This window comes from Leptopilina heterotoma, unplaced genomic scaffold, assembly GCF_015476425.1.
Source record: "Leptopilina heterotoma isolate Lh14 unplaced genomic scaffold, ASM1547642v1 Lhet_6, whole genome shotgun sequence".
In the NCBI taxonomy this organism is placed as follows: domain Eukaryota; kingdom Metazoa; phylum Arthropoda; class Insecta; order Hymenoptera; family Figitidae; genus Leptopilina; species Leptopilina heterotoma.
Genome location: NW_025111137.1, coordinates 715,688 through 729,948, shown reverse-complemented (window position 1 = coordinate 729,948; position 14,261 = coordinate 715,688). Strand labels below are relative to the sequence as shown.

The following is a 14,261-nucleotide window of genomic DNA, read 5'->3' as shown; positions in this document are numbered from 1 at the left end:
ACAAAAATTTGAGTCAAACAGAGTTCTCGTGAATTTTTAATCATCTGATTCAAATTAATTTGTTCTATTGATTAAAAATTATGCCTCCTACTACTGATTAAAAAATTATATAAGTTAGTCTGACTAAAAACAATGTTTGCCACTTATAACAACAAAATATCATTTAAGATGACAAAACTTTAAAGATTATAAAATTTTTTTTGTCTTTATTAAAACTGACTCTTACTACTGAAATTATACACTGAGAAAACTGGAGTATTGGACTAAACATCTGGAGGGACAAATCGTTGATATTTGAGAGTTAGCTATTGGATAACAATCTAAATGTTCAAATACACCATTGACAGATATTCGTGCCATTTCTCTTGGAGGGAAAATGAGTTTATAACAGAGGGACAAATTAACCATCTTGAGAAATCCCTTCCTTATCCGGCGCGAAATGAATAAATCGAATAAATATGGCAACCTAACCCCTAAATTAAATACATAAAATGTCAGAAAAATAATTTCGCGCGCATCAGATCGTACACATTTTCTGCGCAACTTTTAACCCTCAGATATAATGGGAGAGAATATACAAGTAGATTTCCATTATCAATTCAAAATTTATTTTAGAAGGACTATTTAACTCTCTTCATAAGCAAAGGAAACATACACTTTTTGAACCTCTGAATTTGACTCTCCAGTTTTCTCAGTGTAATTACAGGAATGTAATGTTTTACTTTAAATTAAGTTCTCCTGGCAAATAAAATAAATAATCTGTAAAGCATTCTGTCTTATTAAATACGCACTCCCACTGCTAATAAAAGCCGGTTTGTCTGACCTAAAATTGACATTGTCCACTAATTTTCTACAAGTACTACAATTTAGAGTGTCTTATTGTAATTTACTCGTACTGCTGATAAATAACATTAAAAAAATTAAAATTTCTGTCTGACTTAAAATCGACTCGTACTACTGATACTGAAATAACCTAATTGCAAATTACTCTAAATAATTATGATTGTAAACTACAAACAGTACTAATTACAAATTTTCCGCCTGACCTGGAACTGACCCTAAATACAGAAATTATAATCAGAAAAATGTAAAGTTTTACTGCAAATTAATGTTTCTGATGCCAAATCGAATAATATCAATTCGGTCTAGTCAAATTTCTACTCTAACTACTAATAATCACTGTTCTGTCTGATATTAAACCAGGGGCGTATCCAGGGAGGGGTTTTGGGGGGTTCAACCCCCCCTCCGAAATTTTGAAAAAAACATTGATGTTAAAGCCTAAATTTCTAATTTTATTCTGAGTACACCTCTTATCAAATTTCATAACCCCCCCCCCCGAAACTTTTTTTTGGCTACGCCCCTGTATTAAACTGATATTTGTTTTCTAAATTCTGATAACGACGAGAATTTTAAACCTCTGATTGAAATTTATTTATACTACCTACTGCTGAACACATTTAAATAGAAGTTAAAATTTTTCATTAAACTTTTTAATGATATATCTTTGATACGAAAATTTAGAGTCTGACTATAAATTACTTTCACTACTGATAAAGAAATTTCTTCTACTACCAAATCTTGAAAAATAAGTATAACCGTTAACTACTAATGTCAAAAGTAAAGTAACTGCTGTCTTTCTGTCTGATCTAAAATTGATTCTAACTACTTAAATTCTAATTACAAAAATGCAGACATTAACAGGGGGTATTAGTTGAATTTCTGATTCTCATTCTAATGTACCTTTACTACTGATAAATTAGTGTTTCCAAAGTACCTATACCAATGATAGATAGAATTTAACTTAAATTTGCAAATTTTTCGTCTGACTTAAAATTGATCCATACTACTGAATAGTACAAATATTAAAATTATTTTAATTAATATTATTATAAATAAAAATAAATTTTCATCATAGATGGAAACAATTAAGGAAATTACTAAATTTTTGAATAAAATTAGATCAATCAAGGGACGTTTGTAACAATTAAAGTCACTCGAGTATAAATATTTTTAAGCTTCGATAATCAGTTGAAATAACGAGCGTAACAAGTACTTGAGCGGTTATCACGAAGGGTGGTATATTCTAAGCTCCTCTCTTTGCAACATCGAGACCCATATATGCCCAGGGCTGCTTTCTAATTATTCCCCACAGGCCGTAAGGGATGGCACGTAATTGGAGGGTGGACGCGAACTCATCGATCCGCTTTTCTCAGAGAATTTCTCTCCAACTCCAAGTCGATCTCACTCACTCACTGACTCTCTCTGTCTCTCTCACTCACTGACTTACTCTCTCTCTCTCTCTCTCTCTCTCTCTCTCTCTCTCTCTCTCTCTCTCTCTCTCTCTCTCTCTCTCTCTCTCTCTCTCTCTCTCTCTCTCTCTCTCTCACTCTCTCCATTTCGAGTTAGTGAGCACTGGTCTGCAAAGAAAAGTGATAATGTCTTAAGCTCTCGGTGCGATTTAACTTGTGATTTTGCTCGGCCTGTTCCAACAGTTCTCAGCGGTGCCGAGTTCATCGCTCTAAACTCCTGGGTTCAGTGGTTTGAGGGGCGGGGGAGGGGAATGGGTTTAAGGTTTAAGGTTTAAGGGAAGTCTTCCTTTCGAGATCCCAGGGAGCAAGCTCTAAGCGCTGACGCTGATCCTTCTCTTCGAATTCTCGAAAACCGGGTTTATCTAATTCGGGGCTACCCCTATCACCAAGAAACTTACATACTTGAAAGCAACTTGTCAGAAAAGCGCTCGTGATTCACCTTCCCCCCAAAAACCGCGGGTATGGTCAGTCTCAAATTTCAAACTTTCAATTCCTTCGCAAATCTCCATTTTTAATTACAGAAACTAAAAGCTTCTGTAGTTCATTTTTTCTTAACTATACTTTCTTATTATTAAAATTCGAGATTATATTGATTATACATTTCTTCATCTATCTTTCTCCCATTTTCATTTTTCTTTTTTTTCATCTTTCCTTTTTTTATTCCTCTTTGCTTTCTTTTCATCTTTTTTAAAACTTTTCTTACTTTCATTCATTCAATATTTCTTTATTTATTTATTTTCATTTTTTTTCTTCTTTTCATTCTTGCTTCTCTTTTTTTCCTTTTTTTGTTTTCTTACTTTCTTAATTTCATTTTTCTCTTTTTTTGCTTTCTCAATTTCCTGTTTTCTTTCTTTCTTGCTTTATTTCCTTTTCTGTTTATTGCTTCCTTAGTTTTCTTTTTTCATTCTTGTCTACTGTCTTGCTTTCTTAAATTCCGTTTTCCTTCTTCTTTACATTCTTGCTATTCTTTTGTTTCGTTTTTTTTACTTCTTGCTTCATTTCCTATTCTCCTTCTGGCTTGCTTTCTTACTATTTTTCCTTTTTTCCTTTATTTTTTGCTTTTTTAATTTTCTTTTTTCTTTCCTTATTGTTTTCTTTATTTTTTTCTCATTTTTCTTTGTTTTCTAGCTTTTTTAATTTCCTTTCTTTCTTCTTTGCTTTCTTGCTTTTCTTTTATTCCTTATTTCCTGTATAACTGTCCTTATTTCTTTTTTCTTTCTTACTTTCTTTATTTCTTTTCCTCTTTTTTCTTTGTTTTCTTACTTTCTCAATTAAGAAAACATAGAAGAAAATGTGAAAAAATAAGGAAAGCAAGAATGCAAAGAAGAAAGAGAAAAAAATTTAAAGAGAACAAGAAAGAAAGGAAAAAATAAAAGCAAAAATGCATAGAAGAAAGAAATAAATTCTCTTTCTTCTTCGTTTTCTTGCTTTCTTAATTAAGAATGCAAAGAAGAAAGAGAAAAAATAAAGAAAACAAGAAAGAAACAAAAAAGTAAAAAATAAAAGCAAGAATGCAAAGAAGAAAGAGAAAACAATAAATAAAGCAAAAAAGAAAGAAGAAAGGAAATGTTGTTTTACTGTTTCAATTCCTTTCTATTTTCTTCTTTTCCTTCTTTGTTTATTTAATTTTGTCTTTCTTTTCTTAACATTTTTCTCTTTCCTTTTTACATTTCTTTCTTTTTGCTATTAATTTAGCTAATATTTAGTTATTCTACATTAGTATTTATTGTACATTTGGTTTGTTGTGTAAAAAAATGCCAAATATAGAAGCTCTTTTTTTCTCCAAAGAGAAAAATCATTTTCTTCGCGCTGGTATGCATCCAGGGTTACGTGGAAACTCAGCCAAGCCTTCCTTCCTCCACTTGGTACCTTAGTGTCTCCAGGGGTGGGTGGTAAAAGGGAACAGGACGATTCGAGGTGAAAAGGTAGAAGAGGGGCAATCGTGTCCGGGAGTCGCTTTCTACTGAGACTTGGGGGTGGACAGTGCGCAGACCCGCCCCCACTTTTAGAGCGAAGCAGGAACGAGGTGCCCGCGCAGAAAAGCATCCCCTCTATAGTTGCACCGACCACCCCGACTTGCCTTTTTCTTTCAACATAGCACAGTAGCTTTCGAGCACCCTCTCGCGAAGGGTTTGTTGTACTTTCACTAAAAAATACATTTTTTTACGCACCCGGTTCCGCATGCCATTTGCCTAACTTTATAATGGCTGAATTTGTGTATCTACTCAAACATGCAGTGCAGTCAATTAGTCCAGCATTTAATCAATTAAATCAATCAAATCAATTAAATCATTCAGCCACCAATTACAATTATCTTCATTAAAGATAAAGCTAAAGATGCTCTTGTATCTGAATTATTATCTCGAATAATTGTTTTACAACTATAGACTATTTGGACCTTGTGAATTTCGACTTTGTGTTATTGTTGTTGGTTTTTGGTTTTGCAATAGTGCGGATAGTGACAATAGTCCCTTAGACCGTGTCTTTAATTGACATTCGCTAAATCAAGTAGGTATATAGATGTCAAAGATTCTCTGAAAGCATTCATTCTTAATTCTAGAATTAAAATTAGAACAAAAGTTTCCTTAATAATTACCAAACAAAAGAAAAAATCTGAGATAACTCTGGAATTTCTTTCTGTTCCAGTGTGGAACTCACCAGTGTACCAGGTGGTCAGAATGCAATGGCACATCTTAAAAAACGAAAATTGGAAGCAGAATCATCAAAAGGAAACAAGGTGCAACAAATTACAACAGTGAATTGTAAAAAACTCGGTGCACAAACAACGGTAATACCACAAGAAATGGAGACGGCCGATGCGGCTGCAAAACGAAGAAGAAAAAGTGTTCGCGATGATGATTTACGAAAACCATCTGACAGCGAGACGACGACAACAACAAAAACAATTCCACTACCACAACGAAAGAGAGCATTTACAACAGGAAATTCGGGTAGTCCTGCCAGAAAGTCAAGTAAAAATTGCGAAGAACCGGAAGACGACGAGACACTGATAAGAGAAACGGAAGCGGCATTGAAAAGCCTCTCCGGAAGTTGGCCTGGTCCCAGAGGCTCTTTGTATCAGAGAGGAAACTCAGACGAGGATAGGTACGAGTCAAATTTTGAAAATCTATTCGAAGAGAAAAAGGACAATCCAAAACTCTCGCCCTCATCAATGTCAACATCATCAACAACAAGTAACGAGACAGGTTATTCACTCAAGGACGTCATTTCTCTACGCTGTCAGGATCGAACAATCAGAACCCAACAGCAGATCAAATACGATCAATCGAAACAATATTGTAATAAAACGAAAAAAGATCTCGACAGTGATAGTCAGGATATTCTAAAAGGAAGAAATTCTTTAAACGGAAGAATCAAGAATGAGAAGGGAAGTGATAAGTACTCGAGGTACGAACCTCCGGATTTTAACGAACTAGTCGACGAATCGTCGAACGAACTTGAGATTGACATGTCCGACCCTGCGGTTGACAAAGAGGATGGCGAAAGGGACAAAGAAGATCGTATCTGTAAAAACGGACCTTCGCCGAATTCTCTCAAACATCATCAAATGATGTACAATTACCAGCGGCAATATTCCGACTCTGGCATCAAAGTCGCTTCGTCAGTGACATCAACAGCCTCGCCTGCACCCACGGTCGGTTCGCCATTCTCAGCCACCTCCGCATTCAAACCGCCGAATACTGACCACCACTCGAAGGCCAATTGTCGGGGAACATCAACGATTGGCGCCACAATACCCCCAATGGGACCATATCCAGCAGCGGCCACCTTCGTCGGCTATCCCTCACCTGGACCCGTGATGCCAACCCCCCTACCCATCGCCGAAGAGAAAACCGTCTCACTCCTTCAATTAAAATCCCCAAAAGAAGAAGTCCACTCTATCGAAGTCTCACCACCAAATGTCATACCGAATAAAACACCCACCACCGGACTATCATCAGTGGGAAGTCCGGATGCGAATTCAAAGCAGTACACAATTCTTCAGCCCGCTGGTGTCGGTTCAAGAGCCGCTAGCGCAATTCAGGATATAGCCAGAGAAGGTGTTGTCAGCGTTTCCGCAGTGAGCAGCAGTAATGCCACTGCGGCGGTTGGTAATAATTCGAGTGGTGGCAACACTTCCGGTGGTGGTGGTAATAATAACAACAACAACAACAATAACAAGAGTTCGAGTAACAGTTCCAGTGGTAGTACAACGAACAACTCGACTTCAAATGCTAACAGCAATTCGGCGAGTAACAGCGGGAATAGTAATAGTATCGCTATCACTAGTATCAGTAACACTAATACGACAAGTAGTTCTTCGAGCGTCGCTGGTGATGTTTCGACGACAACTCCACAGCAAGAGACGGTGATGAAGATCTCGGAAAGGATCACTAACTATGAGAGTAATCGACCCGCTATGTCCATGTCACCGACCAGTATAGGCAGAGGTGAGTACCAAAGGATTTTTTCTCTATCTAGAGAATGTTAAATTTAAATACAATTTTTCGAAATTAGAATTGCAATATGCTTGCAATATCACATCTTGTAGTTCTTACCTGAGAATAAAAATTACTCTCTCATGTTTTGTTTATTAATAGCCGATTAAATTTTGAATTTTATTAATTTAAAAACATTGAGGTGAACGATCACCCCGGATCGAGTAATCGACTTGGAATGATCGTTCACCTCAATGTTTTTAAATTAAGATGACCGAGTGATAAAATCCAATATTTATCAAAATTTTATTGTTAGCCGAATTGCTTGACGAGTATTATTTTAATACAAACCTGCATTAAAATGAGCTACAAGTCTCATTAAGGATTAAAATAATCAATCGGAGAATTATTTTTTTGAAACGGTTATGATTTTTCTTTTTATATTTAGAGATACATATTTGTCATAGAAGAAATAAATTCAAAAATGGATTTTTTTCATTTTGTAGTTGTAAATTTAGATTTTAACAATTTTTAATATACCTCATAGACTTCTGGTTGATTAATTGATGAATGAATTAATAAATTATCGAAAATATATTACATTATTAAATTAATTAATTATAAATAATATAAATTAATTAATTTGGGAGGTATCAATTGTCATACAATTCAACTATATATACAGAAAAACTTCATAGGAAATTGCGTATAATCAAATTTTAAAAATAAAAAGTATAATTTAATTTAAAAACTGTAGAAATTTAAATTTTAGACGATAAAAAATTAAAAATTAAATTTGAATAAAAAAATAAAATTAATTTAAACTGCACATTGGAAAACTGCATATAAGCTGTATATAAGTTCCAGTCGATTTCCCAATTAGTGTTAGATTTTAATAATTTTCATTAGACTGAATACTAAATATTGAATACTGAATATCAAAATTTATAAGAATATCGATTAGGACCCAAAAGTTTGAATCAAATATAATTATCTTTGTTATACAGTCAACTAAAAATTATTTTTGAATTAAATATAATAATTTTGATTGAATACATAATAAGTTTGGTTCAATATGAATTAAATTTAATAATTTTATTTTTAAAATTGCTTGTATACAGTTTTCCCTTATATATGCAGTCTAATATGTACTGTTTTCTGTATATCGATAAATTGTGGGCAATTAATACAGCTCCAATTAATTATTTATCATCAATAACAAATGTGTTATTATTATATAATTTAATTGTTTGTTTATAAGAAATCTTAAATTTACGAAATGTATTCAGTATAGAAAACAACAAAGTTTGAAAATTAACGGGTTGATATATATAGTAATGATGCTATCACTCGGTCGATAAATTATTAAGATGATGAAGAAAATCGATCCTGACTCGGAGTGATCGATTTTTTTCATCGTCTTAATTAACGGGTTGATGTTTCTTTTGAACGACACTACAAATTTAGACTCTATTCGAAAAACAATTAGGATTATTAATTCAGAGACACTAAACGTTCGAGTGTACATTAAATCAACATTTTTTATAAAAAATGTTGATTCTTGATTAACATGTGAAAGTTGATTCTAGAGTAAAAATATCTACAAATTTTTTAAATTCAATATACGGCTACAAATTTTAACTCAATGTCCACTTCAAAATATTCCTTGCGAAAATTTTGTGGAAAGATTCTCCGAAAATTCTCTGCAATTATTAACTGAAATTTCCTAAGAATTTACCGAGAATTTCTCGGTCATAATATTATACCAAAATTTTTTATGATATATCCAGGAGATTCTTAAATAATTCCTAGAAATTATTGTAGAGATTGACTTCTAACAAATTCCCTTCAATATTTTTCGGGAATTTTCCACAAGTTTTCCGAGAATTCCTGTTTAATTTCACGGTAATAATATACTCCGGAAAATTTTTGAGAAATATCTAGGAAATTCTTCAATAATTCCTTGAAATTATATAATAATATTTATAAAAAAATAATACAATAATTCCCTAAAATTTCCGTGAAGTATCCAAGAAACTGTTGAGAAAATTTTCCAAGGAATATTATAGAAAATACTTTAGGAGTGATTCCAGAAAATTTTACAAGTATATTCTTACTTGGTCATTGTAATTAAATAATTTTCAATTTCCAAAAATTTTCCTGAATTTTCCGAGAAACAAAACAGAAAATTCTCGGAAAATTCCCGGGAATTACTATAGGAAATTACTTCAAAATATCCCTTACAATATATATAGTATGATGCTTTCACTCGGTCGATAAAATATTAAGATGATGAAAAAAATCGATCACTCCGAGTGAGTCAGGATTAATCCTGACTCGGAGTGATCGATTTTTTTCATCATCTTAATTCCTTACAATAATTTGTGTGAATTTCCAGAGAATTTCTCGGAAAATTTTGTCGATTCTCAGGTAATTTTTTGGTAATTTCTTAAGAATTCGCGACTCTAGATTATTGTCAAGAAATAATTTAGAAATTGTCGGAAAATTTTTGGTATCACTCAGACGAATGTCTGTAAATATTACCTTTAATCTTTTCGATAGTTTGCATATTTGTCGAGAGGAAAGATTTTTTTAGGATTTATAAATCTTTAATATTTTTAAATCAATATGTTAAACATATATATATATATATATATATATATATATATATATATATATATATATATATATATATATATATATATATTAATAAATGGAAATTTTTTTGAATTTACAATTTCAAATGAGAATTTTAATTAAATCAATTAGACAATCAGTGGTGTGAGTAACTACCCGTGTAGAAAAATTTCGTGGCGCTAGCTAGCAGCGCTAGACTGCATGTAAATTTACCATGTATCTAGTGCTAGCTAGCATAGCGCCAAGAAATTTTTCTACACGGGTAAAAGTTCAGTCATTTTTAACGAGTGTACCTATTTTAAGTCTAAAAGGAGTCTGAATTTTAGAAAAAATACATTTCAGCTATAAGTGCTTTAGAGTTAATTTTACAGATTTAGAGTTTAGTTCTAATTCAGTTTCAGAAAGAAAAAAGCTATTTCTTTGAAAATTTTTCTTCTTTAGACAGTCGTTCAGAAAACCGACATTCAAAGATTCAATCACCGAAAAAAATTAATTAATATAATATTATAAAACTAAGAGTATTCACTAAATATTAGAAACAAATTTTTCTTTTAAGAATAGATTATACTTAAATTAGAATATAATAGAATTAAAAATAAAATATTCCAAAATACTCTCTAAATTTAAATTAGTAAATTTTTTAAATTTCCGCTAATTAATTACAGTAAAATTTACTAATTCAAATTTAGAGAGTAGCTTCTAAGTACATATTCTTAATTTCAGAAGAAATTTTTTTTTGTGATTTTAACGCAAAGTTAGTTTACACTTTCTGGCGTTGAGTAATTATGAACAAATTTTTTTTACAATTTCTCTTTAGCGTTAAGATTGTGACACACAATTAAATTTTGTAGTAATCGTTCGAATATTTACTCCCTTTAACGAATTTAAAAAGAAAAAGAAACATTGCAAAAAAATTAAAAATTAAACAAAATTATTTTCAAATCAAAAACAGTATCGAAATATTAAAAAAAAATTAAATCAATATTTTATATATTGTAGTAAATATTCAGTATTATAGACCATATATTTAACACTGTAGACTTGTAGTACGTATATTTAATGTTGTAGTCCATAGACTTAATGTTGTACATTTCAGAAACCATTAATATCACTTTATTCTGATTCTTTAAAAACACTTTATCTTTGGATGATAAATTTTCGTCACATGTGTGAATATTAAACTATAATAAAAAGTGATTTAAAAAATGCATTCCGGTAAGACGATACTAGTTAGGATTACAATGTCATACATAGGGGAACTGATTTTTATATATTTAGGGGAGAAATACAAATCTCTTCCATAAAACGGGGGAAATGGTAACAGTATGGGGTAAAATGTTCCATAAGGAATAGTTTAGGAGATTACTCTCTAAATCTGAATCAGTGAAATTCAACCGAAGATCAGTGAAATTTGACTGATAATCAGTGACTATTCTCACTATTTCAAGCAGTAAAATTTCACTGAAAATCACTTACACATTTCTTCGTCTAATTTCTCCTGTCGTTATGAATTCTTCAGGAATTCTTCCTGTAAAGAATTCTTTCAGATTATTCGAAGCAGTAAATACAAAAAAAGAAGTATTATTTGTCAAAATATAAAAATTCTAGAAAAAATGATCCTTTTTTGATTATACTAATAAGAAAACTCGTAACTTCTTGTCATCTGCGGATATAAAAATCTCTCGAAACATCGAAGGTTAAAAAAACCTAAAATCTAATGTTTCTACTTGAGAAGAGTAAAATATGGGTAAAGAGAGGAGTGTAACCAGTTCTTGTGTTTCGGAAGGGGGACAAAGGCATTTTCAACTCTCTCTCTCTCTTTCTCTCTCTCTCACTCTATCTAGAAAGTTAGGGGAGTTAGGCCAGAGCGGAAAATCAATAATTACGAACTGAGGGGTGATGACTGAAATGGTGAAATCAAGGTCGCTTCACCAGAGTTATTCTCTGTAAGTTCTCAAGTGACTTGCACAGCAAACCCTTTTTTTGGATTGGTACAATAACGTCTTTACTTCTTATCTCCATATACCTACTTGCAATTGTTCGAAAAAAATTATCACTTAAAATAAAGGACTTGAGTTCTTCATCAGTTCTTTAAACTTCGCGCTACCAAGAATTTTTTGTACGCGGACTCCTACCCCGAGTAGCCAAAACGTTTGTTTATTTGTATATTACAAAAAGACTCAAACACCGATTATTCTAAAAATACCGTTGCAGATTTAAAACAATATTATTAGTTTTAAACAATTCTTGAATAAATTATTATTGCTATTTACAAGAATGTAAGTAATTTTCTAAACAATTTATTTCTCCCAAAATGACTTTAAGTACAAGAATTAAATTACTTTTCTAGTATAAATTTAAAATAGTGGTTGAATTTCTCCACTTGAGAACGCCAAGGTCACCGCCAGATGGCAAAAATTCCAAGAAGGAACGAAACTGACATCTAGCGATGACCTTGGCGTTCTCAGGTGAAGAATATACGTTCATATTGAGTCTCACGTGCGTAATTATACTGCAGTTTTTCAATCAAAATTAAATACATACCGATTTAGAGTGAAAATAAAATTATTGAAATAGTTATTAACAAATTATTCTTGTTATATACTAAATTTTTACTACATTGTTTATATTAAAAATTTTATTTTCATCCTAAATCGGTATTTAGATATGTAAATATGTAATATATGAGGCATTTTACGTGAAATACCCTGAGTTTCAATTTTTTTCAAGAAGTTGAAATTTCAACTTAGGACATTTCACGTGAAATGCCTCATATATGTAAATTGCAAAAATAGAAGAAAAACTGCATTTTTCTATGTAAATTCTGTAAAAATTTAGTAAATAACAGTAATAATTTACTTTAAAATTGTTTAAATAAAAGAAACACAATAACTTTCTTGCTAATTTAAATATACATCTATTCAGTTCAAAGATATTCACTTTCTAATAGAAGACTGCAGAAAATTTCAATTGTTTACAACGTGAAAATTAATTTGTTTTGAAAATCCTTTGAGACAGTCACTAAACTTATAATTATGTTTTAATTTAATATATTTCCAACTTTGAGATTTCATTGTTTCACTCAGGAATTTTGACTCTGTCATAAAACAGTTTGAGTGAAAAACTTTTATTTTAATTTTTTTTTTTAAATATAGGTACAAAATAAAAAAAAAATTATTTCGCCCGACAGTATTGAAACAGGTCAGGAAAAACTGGAAAAAGTCAGGGAAAGTAAAATTATTCAGGAAAAACAGGAAAAATAAAAGGAATTTAATCGAAAGTACTGGAAAACTATTATATTTTTAGGATTTATAAAAAATTCTGGATTTTTGTTTCCAGCAACGTTTGAAAATATTAACAAAATTTAATGCTTTAATTTTTTTTATTTGCCTTATAATCTTTGAAATCACCAATGAATTTTATAATAAAAGCGTAGATTTTTTTGTATTATTTGCAACAGTTTATTTAAAATAATTTATTTTTTAAAGAAGCATCATAAAATTATAACCTACAAATTATTGGACGAATAACTTTGCTTAAGAATTCCAAAAAATAATATTTAATTTTTGAAAAGTTGGTCTAACAAACTATATAAGGTGTATTCCACGTCAGTTCAACACAAAAAATTCTATTAGGTTTTGGGATTCGGTTGAAATTGGGTAGATTATATCCTCTGGTGGTAATAAATAAAATCCCCAAGCGATTTTAAAAAATTTCAAAAATTGGCGGACATATTGGATTTTTAATTTTTTTGTACTTTTTTTTGAAAAATATATATCTCTGCTTGTTCTTAACGGATTTTAGTTTATGACCTCTTAAATTATTCGTATTGAAATATACTTTTATTTAAAAAATTAAAATTAAAAAAATTATTTAAATTTTTTGTTTAAAAAATTAATTTAATTTTTTGAAAAGCCATAGAAAAAATATGCTACCTTCAATTTTGATCATTTTTTTACCATTTGTAGCCATAAATGTGTTGAACTTGTCCTGAAATTTTCATCGTGGGACAGCCAGTAGTTTTTGAGAAAAAAAATAAAACGTAAATCCTCGCATAGCGCTGTAGCGCTCAGTTTTAATGCCGCACGATTGTAAATGGAATTTTAATGAAAGTACGAGTTTTTATTAACCCTAGAACTAAAATATGATTTTTTTATAGACTAACGAAAAACTGGGGTGGTTTGGTACCCCAGATTTGAAACAATTGTAAAAGTTTTCCTTTTTTGTAATTTTTTTAATTTGTCAACAATGTGGCTAATTTAAAAAAAATTAAACGGATTTTAAAAGGTAAATAGAGACAATTTTATTTTGATTAAGGCAACTTGAAAATTTAAATATTATTTACAATATATACAAATGTTAAATGATTTTAAAATAGAATCAAAATCATTTATTACAAAGGAGGTTTCTATTTTTTACGGGGGAGTTTCCGAGGTCTTACAGTTTTTCTTTATTTACCTTTTAAAATCCGTTTAATTTTTTCAAATTAGCCACATTGTTGACAAATTAAAAAAATTACAAAAAAGGAAAACTTTTACAATTGTTTCAAATCTGGGGTACCAAACCACCCCAGTTTTTCGTTAGTCTATAAAAAAATCATATTTTAGTTCTAGGGTTAATAAAAACTCGTACTTTCATTAAAATTCCATTTACAATCGTGCGGCATTAAAACTGAGCGCTACAGCGCTATGCGAGGATTTACGTTTTATTTTTTTTCTCAAAAACTACTGGCTGTCCCACGATGAAAATTTCAGGACAAGTTCAACACATTTATGGCTACAAATGGTAAAAAAATGATCAAAATTGAAGGTAGCATATTTTTTCTATGGCTTTTCAAAAAATTAAATTAATTTTTTAAACAAAAAATTTAAATAAT

At 30.9% G+C, this 14,261-nt stretch overlaps 1 protein-coding gene across 10 annotated transcripts in view; it reads left to right on the top strand.

Moving 5' to 3' along the window:
• LOC122509236 (mucin-5AC-like) overlaps nucleotides 1–14,261 on the top strand; it is a 659,214-nt gene that overhangs the window by 608,578 nt on the left and 36,375 nt on the right. For all 10 annotated transcript variants that reach the window (XM_043623113.1, XM_043623110.1, XM_043623109.1 and 7 more), the window contains one exon: nucleotides 4,956–6,760. In XM_043623113.1, the coding sequence (XP_043479048.1) occupies nucleotides 4,956–6,760 (1,805 nt within the window). The remainder of the gene's footprint in view (nucleotides 1–4,955; nucleotides 6,761–14,261) is intronic.